Source organism: Meriones unguiculatus, chromosome 14 (genome assembly GCF_030254825.1).
Source record: "Meriones unguiculatus strain TT.TT164.6M chromosome 14, Bangor_MerUng_6.1, whole genome shotgun sequence".
Taxonomy (NCBI): domain Eukaryota; kingdom Metazoa; phylum Chordata; class Mammalia; order Rodentia; family Muridae; genus Meriones; species Meriones unguiculatus.
The window spans coordinates 31,178,541-31,189,937 of NC_083361.1; the positions used below are offsets into that span (position 1 = coordinate 31,178,541).

The following is an 11,397-nucleotide window of genomic DNA, read 5'->3' on the forward strand; positions in this document are numbered from 1 at the left end:
ATAACAAAACAAAACACAATAATAACAGAAAAGTATAGATCAGTATTTTTTATGAATATAGATTAAAAATCCTCTCTTTCTCCTCCTATGCCCTTTCCCTAATCCACTGAGAGGGGAGGACCTCCTCCCCTTCTATCTGACCCTAGCCTATCAGTGCTGGCTGCATCACCTTCCTCCTGGCAAGGATGCATCCCCCAGGGGGAAATGATCAAAAAGCCAGCCAGTTCATGTCAGAAACAGTCCCTGCCCCGCCCCCCCTTACTAGGGAACCCACTTGGAAACTAAGCAGGGGGTCTAGGTCCTCTCCATGCATAGTTCTTGGTTGAAGTATCATCTCTGCAGGACACTCTGGTCCCAGTTTTTGTTTTTGTTTTTGTTTGTTTGTTTAGCTTCGTTGGTCTCTGTGTGAAGTTCCTGTCCCCTCCAGGTCTTTCTTTCATGAAATTTGCAAGCAAATGGTGGGAACTAGAAAAGATCATCCTGAGTGAGGTATCCCAGAAGCAGAAAGATATATATGGTATATAATCACTTATAAGTGGATATTAGCCATATAATATAGGATTAAACATACTAAAATCTATAGTCCTAAGAAGCTAAACAAACAAGGAGAACCCTACTCAGAACATCACTCAGAAGGGCAAACAGGATAGACATCGGAAGTAGGAGAAGATAAGGAACATGACAGGAGCCTTTCACAGGGGGCCTCTGAAAGACTACCCATCAGGGTATGAAAGGAGATACAGAGACTCATAACCAAACTTTGGGCAGAGTGCAGGAACCTTATGGAAGAAGAGGGAGATAGGAAGACCTGGAGGGGACAGGAAATCTTAATATAATTTCTTGGCAACCTTTAGGCCAAAACATTTCCTTCAGAGTTCCCTGTATTGTACAAGTATGCAATACTGTATTATACCAGCATGCACCAATATATCATTGTTCTAAGCAATTATTTTTCTCTTCTCATTTATGAAAAGCCTTGACACAGGTATCTTTTTACTTCCCAAAGCTCATTGTCTCATTTCTGTTGCAGAATTGGTATTGACATTCACTATCTGGAGAGCCATTATCCAGCCATGTGCTGGTATTCTAACATTGTAAAATATCATCTAGTTTCTTTTTTTTTTTAAGTTTTAAAGCTTTCTGTTCTTTCTTTCTTTTTTTTTTTTTCAATGCAGTTTTATTCAGGAACCTTGAACAATCATCTGACCCCGGGGAAAGCCAGCCCACAGCTTAAATAACCTCTGGGTAGCCAACCTCAGCGTGCCACGTGGGCAATGCAGATAGGTCCACATGCATGGAAGCAAGCCAGATCCTCAGCCTTAGCCAAATATGGAGTTGTTTGTGACAGAGAGTACTCACCATCAGGAAGGTGGAAGGCGGAAACCAGCTCCATCTTTAAGGCGCGGCATTACGCAGCTCTCTACAGTTCCCCCTTTTTGTTTTAGACGCATCAGGCAAGAGTAGAGGTCTGATCTCTGATATTAGAAATAAATTGGGACTTTGTACCGATGTTCATTTAGGTGTCATCCACCCAAAGGGCATCAGACCCGTCTGATACCTTTTTCTCAGAGGCGGGACCTGGGGCATCAACCTGCATGCAATCAGAGATGCTCTTCTCTGGGTCCAAAGTGGCTGACCCTGAGTGCAGTGCTTAGCCTCGCATCCTGAGCATAACATTTTAGCTTTTTATGGTAGCCAACCATGCTTGGGGAGGCTGTCCTGCTTCAATGGCTGTAAAGGCCTGAATGATCATGGCTGCATTACGCTGTTGTGAGACTCTAATCTTGCATATACACTACAGGCAAACCAAGGAGACCAACACCAGAAGGCCTGCTAACGCTCCCATGCCCGCCCATTCCTTCAGATGATTCATGGCTGCAGCAATCCATGATGATAATCCTGTGGCTAGTCCTGTGTCCACTCTGGTAGAATTTACTGTGACAATGGCCACTCTCAGCTGCTCCATCGTAGTATCGAATTCTCCAGTCCAATTACCTAAGATATAGCTAGACAATTGTTTAGACAGATTTGCAGCACAGGAAAAATTCTCATGTTGTATGCTAGTGACACAAAGTCCAGCATACTTTCATTGACAGCCAAGTTGAGCGATTTGCCATAGGGTATCAATTTGCTCCTGCACGAGGTCAATCCTCTGATTGAACACCATCAAGCCTCCTTTTAGTTGACCATTAATCCTTTTTGTACATCTAAGGCATGAGCTACATTGACTAAAAGATTATTCAGGTTCTGAGCAGTCTGCACCATATGACTCATGGCTAATGCCGCGGTGGTAGCTCCAACAGCCGCCAATGAGATGGCAGTTACAATGGCGGCTGTAATTCCAAGATCCCTTTTCTGTCTGAGGAGAGTCATAGCGTGAGGGGCATCAACGGGCACAGGCACCCAGCAAGGCATGTGAGTAACCAGGGCATACCTAAATTCACTAGCATTCCAGCATTGGGCAAAAAAGCAAGTATCATCACCACAATTATTTGGCTCTATCTGGCTAATAATGAATAAAAATGGGGGATATAAACAAAAAGGTGTGGGCTTATAGGAAATATTATGAGAAGCCTTAACCCCCTTGTTGGAACATCCTGCATCAGTTCTAGAACTAGCAGTGGTGGTGTCCGAGGTCTGAGTAGGTTCAGGAGACCATTGCCCCCAGGGGCGAGACGTGCTCCATGTTTTCCTCCACTTTTGAAAGTTATTTAAGGTTCTTAAATTATTTCCCCCCCTTTTTTTAATTTTTCATCAATTATACTTTATTCATTCTGCATCCCCCCATAAACCCTTCCCTCCTCCCCTCCCAATCCCACCCTCCCTCCTCCCTCTGCATGCATGCCACTCCCCAAGTCCACTGATAGGGGAGGTTCTCCTCTCCTTTCTGATCTTAGTCCATCAGTTCACATCAAAAGTGGCTGCATTGTCCTCATCTAGTTTCTTAATTATTTATTTTATTTTTGATATTATAACATGGTTTTATCATTTACCCCTTCCTCTGAACTCTTCTATATGCCCTTCCTTGTTATCTTCCAAGTTTATAGCCTCCTTTCTTATTAATTGTTGCTACATAAATAAATATTCTTAAATACATAAATTTAATTTGCTCCATCTGTGTAATTTTGTTTGTATGTATGATTTCAGGGTTGACTACTGGTTTTGTTGTAAGAAAAACATGAGAATAAACTTCACCAGGCAGTGGATGATACTTCAATTGCTTTGTGCACAGTCATGTTTTTATTGGAAGTACTCTACTTTTTCACATTTTTTAACAAAATCATATCAACTTTTCAAACATTCTGAGCTCTTTTCTTTACCATTTAAGGAAAACTCTTAATTACATGACCCAGCATTTTCCTCAGGGCTGTCTGCATGTCTTTGTTCCTTAGACTGTAAATGATGGGGTTGAGCAGAGGTGTCAGAACAGTGTATGTCACTGCCATCAGTGTGTCATCCTTGAAAGAGTCACTGTTCTTGGGTCTCAGATAGACAAAGGAAGCAAACCCATAATGTATGAACACTACAGTGAAGTGGGAGGAACATGTTGAAAAGGTCTTAGACCTTCCCTTGGCAGAGGGCATCTTCACAACTATGGACACAATGAAGATATAAGAAACCATGATCAAAATAAAGCTGCCTATCAACACAGAGATGATGAGTGTAAGGAGAATTGTTTGCTGAAGAAAAGTGCAGTTACAGGCAAGGGTGACCACAGGCTCAATATCACAAAAAAAGTGCTGAATGATATTGGAGTTACAAAAAGACAAGTTGAATATTATGATGACAGTGCACAGAGAAGCTGAGAACCCAAGCACACTGGAAGCCATAATGAGCTGGAAGCAGAACTTTCTAGTCATAAAAATGGGATAATGCAGGGGGTTGTGGATGGCAGTGTAACGGTCATAAGACATGGCAGACAAGATGAAACAGTTGTTGGCTGCCAGCCCAAAGAAGAATAACATCTGTGTGGCACACTCAGGGAGAGAGATGGTCTTGCTCTCTGATAGCAAGTCCACTAACATGCGGGGCAGGATCACCATAGTGGTGCAGGTTTCTGAAAAGGACAGGGCGAAGAGGAAAAAGTACATGGGGGTGTGAAGGCTGTGGTTGAGCTTGATGGCCACCATGATGGATGCATTTGCTAGGAGGATGGTCAGATGGGAGAGGAGAATCACAGCAAAGAGTAGATTCTGCAGTTCTGGGAAACTGGAAAATCCCCACAGAATGAACATGGTCACTGTGGTGTGGTTGCCCATCTTCATTTTCCTAGTGGTAGCAATTTTTTCCCGAAAGTTAATATGTGCTTTAGGTCAAGACTGAGGTGAATGCCTAAGTACTTAGACATCAGTTGACCTTCAATCAAGTACTTTTGTTCAGTAGTCAAGGAAGTACTGATGAGAGAGCCTGTAAAGGGAGAATTAAATGTGCTGCGGTTGAATTCAATGTGAGAAGCAAATACGACAAGGAGAGACATTCTAAATGATGAATTTATAACTATTGTATAGCCTCAAACATCCTATAGCAGTCCACTCCACTCTACCTTACCCTGCCTTTTTCTCCTTGTCAGTCAAAACTTTACACGGGAAGAAAGTATTTAAAAGATGCTTAAGTTCTTACCTTCAGATATGATAACGGTGTCCTGGTCCTCTTTTGAGAACATACTGCTCTTGTGAAGAAGGCTGCTTTAAAACTTAGATGCAATGAGAACTAACACAATGAGAATTTTTTTTCTTTTCCCATTAGTTCTTGAAATAGATACACTACTTGAAAGTAATTGGAATATTTTTATACAGCATGGGATATTCCAGGCAATATTCAGGGAAAAAGAGAGGCAATGAGAAATCATGGGTGTAGGGCCTGGGGTTAGAGAAAGAGAGGGTTTCACTGGATGGTCTTCTCTGAAAATCCATAAAGCTTAAAGATCAAAAATGACAACATGTCTTTAAGTGGAACATGCTGACATGTAACTATAATCCCAGTTACTTGGAAATCTGAAGCAGAGGGACTTCTTCAGCCTAGAAATTCATGGTCAGCTTGGGCAAACTTGGAAAAAGAAAAAATAAAGGAAAGGAAGAGAAAAAGAAATTTAATTTTAAGTGAATTATATCTTTGTTATATTCTGAATTTCCAGAAATAAAATATGAGATGAGGTACCCAAATAATCAATATTTACTTACCCCTAAAAGTGATCTAGTCAGACTGTATGTTAGATAGAATTTTCTCATCCAGCTTCTCCAGAAATTGTATGTGGTATTTCAATCCTGATACCACAGAAATTGAAACTAAGGAATAGGTTGCATATAAAACTATCAAAATTCAATCCATTGATTTTCCCCAATAGTTTGTTTAATATCTATGACTTGAGAAAGATGACACAAAATGACACTTAGATGAGTTACGCTGCCTTGGATAGAGAAAGATACAATCCAGATAAATAATATAAAGTGGCAGAAGAATGCACTACCTTCGTCTGTGGAGCCAGGCATTCAATTTCCAGGAGTGAACATTCATGTTATGATGGAGTGCATTTTGCTGCTCACTATTTAAAGGTCTGGGGGAAAGTATGCCAGAGAGAGAAAACAGTGCAAATCCCCATCATGGGAAAAAATTGCCCATATTCAGAGATTATCATATTCTTGGTGAAATTGGGATGCACCCTCTTGGATGGCATCTGAGAGTATTGTACCCACACTTAAGGTAAGAGTGAGTAGCTTAGTTTGGCAAGATAGTACAGTTTGTTTAAGGTAGAGCTGGTATTCACACACAGGTGATGTGCTTCTGGACCAAGAAGATCGATCCCCTTGTCAATATAAATACTATAGAGTGACTTTCAAGTTCTACAGATCCCCATAATCGTCTCATAACAACCTTCCTTCTATGGAAAAACATGCTGATGTCCACCAACTCTGTCGTGCTTTGTCTCTACTCTTCAGTACATTGCTGCTTTGCCTTGCAGCACAATTGCCTCTACTCATTCATCTCTGGATCTTAAACCATAGCTTTTGCTTCCAATCCAATTCAAATAGTGTCTATTTAAGAAGCCTGTTAACCATTGTGATTGAGTTAATGATTTTTTTTCTGTATTGGCATCTGTTTTTATTATGCAAGCATTATACATTATACAAGAGTCAGGTCAGAGGAAGATCTTATAATTTTGTATCTCCTCCCTGAGGTCAACAGGTCTGACAAGCTGAAAACCACTAAAATGACCGGAAGAAGGAGAGATGAAGAAAAAGTCAAACCTTCTAAGTTAGGCATGGGTGTCAGAGAAACAGCAGGAGAGTGAGCTGCAGATATGGGTTCAGATAACACACTACTTCAGTTTCTTGTGTCCAGGGGCATAAGGAGAACCAGAAAGACATGGCCAGGATAGAAAAGAGATAATCTGTCTAAGAATAGAAACCTCATAGTCATTCAACTCTGAGACTTGGAGTTTAATTTTTTTCCTAAACCTGAACATGCAAAATTTTAAAAATGTGTCTAAAGAAATATTTTTCTCTCACACCAGTCATCCCCTTTTCAGTCACCTTAGTGTAAGTAGTTTAATAAATACTAGAAAGGAAAAAGAAAATACAAACAGGACTCAAAGAGGGAGTGAGGTAGTGAACTGAGTTGAAATCACTCAAAAGCTGAGTGGATTAAGGCTGGAGAGGTGACTCCAGGGTAAAAGCACTTACTACTTTTGTAAAAAACTGGAGTTTAGTTCCCAGTACCCATGCCAAATGGCTCAGGAAGACTTGGAATCCAGCTCCAGGGAATCGGCTCAGGAAGACTTGGAATCCAGCTCCAGGGAATCCTATTCCTTCTCCTGCACTCCACCTGCTCATTCATTCAAGCACCCATGCACGCGTGCGCACACACACACACACACACACACACAGGCAGACACAATCCTTTTTAAATCTAGAAAGTGTTTATTTTAGACACAGTTTGTGCCATACCAACTTTGTAATTGGAAACAATTTTCATTTCCCAAGACCTCAGTTTTTCCAGACCCCACTTTTGCAATGAGATTTAGAGGAGTTGGTTTGACATATTTCTTTTAAACAGCATGGAAATCTACTGGGATTTTTATTATTCTTCTTGATTTTAGGTTATTTTGCCCTTCACTATTTAAAAACTCAAGGAGCTGTTAATGGCCTTCCTAGAGCCATTTGAAATCTTTTTTAATTAATTAATTTTTGAACTAATTACAATTTATTCATTTTGTATCCCAGCTATAGACCCTTCCTTCTTCTCCTCCCATTCTTACCCTTCCTTTGTCTTCTCCTCCCAGACCTCCCACCTCCAGTTCACTAATAGGGGAGGTCCTCCTCTCCTTCCATCTGACCCTAGCCTATCAGGTCTCATCAGGACTGGCTGCATTGTCTTTCCCTTGTGGCCTGCTCCCCCCTCAGAGGGAACTGATCAAAGAGCAGGCCAATCAGTTCATGTCAGAGACAGTCTCTGTTCCCATTACTAGGGTACCCACTTAGACACTGAGCTGCCATGGGCTACATCAGTGCAAGGGTTCTAGGTTATCTCCATCAATGGTTCTTGGTTGGAGCATCAGTCTCAGAAAAGACCCCTGTGGCCAGATTTTTGGTTCTGTTGCTCTCCTTGTGGAGCTCACCTGGAGGGGCATTTGAATCTTGGTCAGGCTAGGACTGCATCACCAGTCAGGATGTACTGCAGAACTTGCCTGGCAGGTGCTACTAACTACTGAGTGAAGTTCAGTGCTTAAAACACAGTGATATGAAGTGAATAAATTGTAATAAATAATAATAATTTTAAAATAAAAATAAAAGGACATAAAAAAAACATAGTGACCATTTGTCACCAGTCTAAGGAAGGTGCACTGACCTGTCTTCAAACCTGATTTGACTCTGACTCAGATGCACACAGTAGCTGGTATTTTAATAGTCTGGAAGACGAGAGGCTGTGTTTTATACAGTTACAGGTGGGAGAAAATATAACAAAATAAAGAGATCCATGAATTTTGTTTTATTTTTTCTAGCTGGAATTGTATTTCCTGGTTTCATATATAGTTTTTTTCTTAATTCTTTCCACCATAAGAATGTTTGCTGAGCTTATAAATCTTGATCACATAGTAATGAGATCAAATGGTCACAAAGAATGAGTATCGAAATGACAAACAAGGAGAAAAATGGGAAGAAGCCAGCTGCTAGTGATTTATAGTGAAAACCATGAATGAAACAATAAAAACAGAAAAACTGTTTTATTAATATACACAAATATATTTTCAAATATACATATATGCCTATTAGTTTTATACATAATGCATATTTTATATGCCTTTAAAAATGCTTTCATGTATACATTTGATCATTTCTGCTAATTTTTTGATACAGTAAGTCACATTATTAAATTAGAAATTAAACCTTCAGTGTTACTAGAGTCTGTTTCTTATGTAGTAATGAATCAAACAGGTGTAGAAATGCTTGTATTCAAATCCAAGTTCTTCCATTACATACATGCAAGTAATTTATCTCCCTTATAACTAATTTTCTCTTTGTAACTACTTATCATTTTTGGAGGATTAACATGTTACCTAAAGAAAACTATGAGACAATAATTATTCAATACTTACTAGCTGAATTTCTATTGGCTAAGATATACCATGACCTACAGACAACTTTTCCTTACCAGGGCCTACCAGTACTTTCATGTCCACAAAGTATCTGTTGTACTGTGTTAGATTTTGCTGATATGCTCAAGTTGATCTTCATCAGCTTTGTTTTCAGTTTCATGTTTTTAATTCCAGTGTATAGTTTTCCAAGTGCTTCTCACTGTCTGTGCATCAGATAGAAGTAGGAAAACCACAACGGCATAACTTTCCAGCCCAGTTGTACCTTCTTTTCCTCATCATATTTTTCCTATTAACATCCACACAATTTAACTTTTATTTGATTTTTAAAAAAACTATTCATGACAGATAAAAATGCACAAATAAATTCCCACCTCATACCAAAGAAGAATAACATCTAATCTTTTCAAAATAAGAAGGAATGAGGAACTTACACATAATTCACAAATTTCTCATTCCTTTTGTAATGTCATTTAGGGAGAAAATTTTAAGTCACCTTTCCCTGTGCAAATCTGTGATGAGTTCCCTTCTATCTGAAGTTGAATTCTCTTATAACATCAGGCAAGTGTCCTTTGAGCTCCTTGTGGTTGGAGCTAATGAGATGTGCAAGGCCACCTGAGCATTATACCTTGCATCACTTGGAGTTCTGTGTCTCCAACAGAAGGACTGTCCTCTGTGGACCTAGAACTCTTTCTGATGTCCACAAGATACTGTTTTAATTCTCTCTCAATCTCTCTCTCTCTCTCTCTCTCTCTCTCTCTCTCTCTCTCTCTCTCTCCTTTGTTCTTGTCACTTTAAAAAACTAAAATAATTGAAATTCAACTTGGTGAAATTTGTTTGAAAATGAGTGATTCCCTCAAGGGCATTTAGTCTTTATATTTCCGAAAACCCACCAAGGCTTGAGAGTCTTATGTCCCATGTAGATGTCTAGGGTACATTCTCATCAGGTAAAGCTGTAGCCTGAGAATTCACATAAAAGTAATTTGGGAAAAAAAAGAACACATGGAGAAAATGTTTTTGTGACTGCTTTCTGATGAGGCAGCTCTTGGTAAAAGCCCACTATCACCAAATCTTACTCATAAAGTCATAAATTTGTATTGTGACACGTGGCAACACTGAAAGTGTTAGTTGATTTACTTCCTTGATTTTCCCACATGGTGGGACACGATGCTCTACTCCAGATCTTACTGCACTTAAACAATTATACCGTGTGCACACATAGTAAGATTCAGAAGAGACAAGAGATGCATTGACTGTCCTATTCACTCACATGTGGGTGAATAGGATGCACAATGTGTGATTATTGATGCTAATTGATGTTTGAAACCTGAAACAAATATTCAGCCTCTCTATAAGGATATGGAGTGTGTATTCCACAAGTGAATACCCATGAAAGTCTAGTGATGCCACAGGCGTTTTATGTTCTCCTTTTTCATACTGGATAGCTGTATGTAGAAAAATGCAAATAGATCCACAACTTGACTTTAAATGAATCAAAGACTTCAACATAAAACCAGATAAAAAGAACCTGATAGAAGAGAAACTGGAAAATGGATTTGAATTCATTGATACAAGAGGCAACTTCCTGAACAGAACACAGATGTTAAGATCAACAATTAACAAATGAGAACTCATAAAAGTAAAAAGATTGTACATGGCAATGGGCACCATCATTTAGACAAAACAGCAGCCTATTGGATGGGGAAAATGTTTGCCAATTCCACATCCAAGAGAGAACTAATATCCAAAAATATAAAGAATTCAAGAAACTAGATATTAAACACCAAATAATCCAACTGAAAAGGGAGTACATAGAGAATTCTTAAAAAGAAAAAGGCAAATTGCTGAGAAACAGTTAAAGAAATGTTTAACATCCTTAGCCATCAGGGAAATGCAAATCAAAACTACTTTGAGATTTCATCTTAAAACCTGTCAGAATGGCTAAGATCAGTAAAGCAAATGACAGCTCATGCTGGTGAGGATATGTAATAATGAGAACACTCATCCATTGCTAATGGAAGGGCAAAATTGTACAGCCACTATAGAAATCAGTATGACAGTTTCTTAGAAATCTGGGAGTCAATCTATCTGAACAAGAAACAGGACAGGAGCCTACCATAGAGGGCCTCTGATAGACTCTCCCTAGCAGTATATCAAAGCAGATGCTGGGACTCATAACCAAACTTTGGGCAGAGTCCAGGTAATCATATGAAAGAAAGGGGAGATAGTAAGACCTGGAGAGGACAGGAGCTCCACAAGGACCAAATATATCTGAACACAGGGGTCTTTTCAGAGACTGATTCTCCAACCAAGTACCACTCATGGATATAACCTAGAACAAACCCCTGCTCAGACATAGCCCATGACAGTTCAGTAGCCAAGTGGGTTACCCTAGGAATTCGTTTCCTAAGAGGAACAGGGATTGTCTCTGACTTGAACTCAGTGGCTATCTTTTTGATCACCTTCCCCTGAGGGGAAGCAGCCTTACCAGGCCACAGAGGAAGACAATGCAGTCAGTCCTGATGAGACCTGATAGGCTAGGGTCAGAGGGAAAGGGAGGAGGACTTTCCCTATCAGAGGACTGGGGGAAGGGCATAGGAGAAGGGGCATACAGTGGGAGTGAGAGGGAATGAGGGAGGGAACTGCAGCTGGGATACAAAGTGAATAAACTGTAATTGATAAAAAAATAAATTAATTAAAAAGAATATAATTTAAAAAAACCAAGGAAATCATGAAATTTGCAGGCAAATGGTGAGGACTGGAAAAGATCATCCTGAATGAGGTATCCCAGAAACAGGAAGACACAC

At 39.7% G+C, this 11,397-nt stretch overlaps 1 protein-coding gene across 1 annotated transcript; it reads right to left on the reverse strand.

Moving 5' to 3' along the window:
- Positions 1-3,323: 3,323 nt before the first annotated feature.
- On the reverse strand, positions 3,324-4,259 carry LOC110544674 (olfactory receptor 10T2-like). The gene has a single exon (XM_060366257.1). It carries the CDS (start codon positions 4,257-4,259, stop codon positions 3,324-3,326), a length of 936 nt encoding a protein of 311 aa, XP_060222240.1.
- Between the last annotated feature and the right edge of the window lie 7,138 nt (positions 4,260-11,397).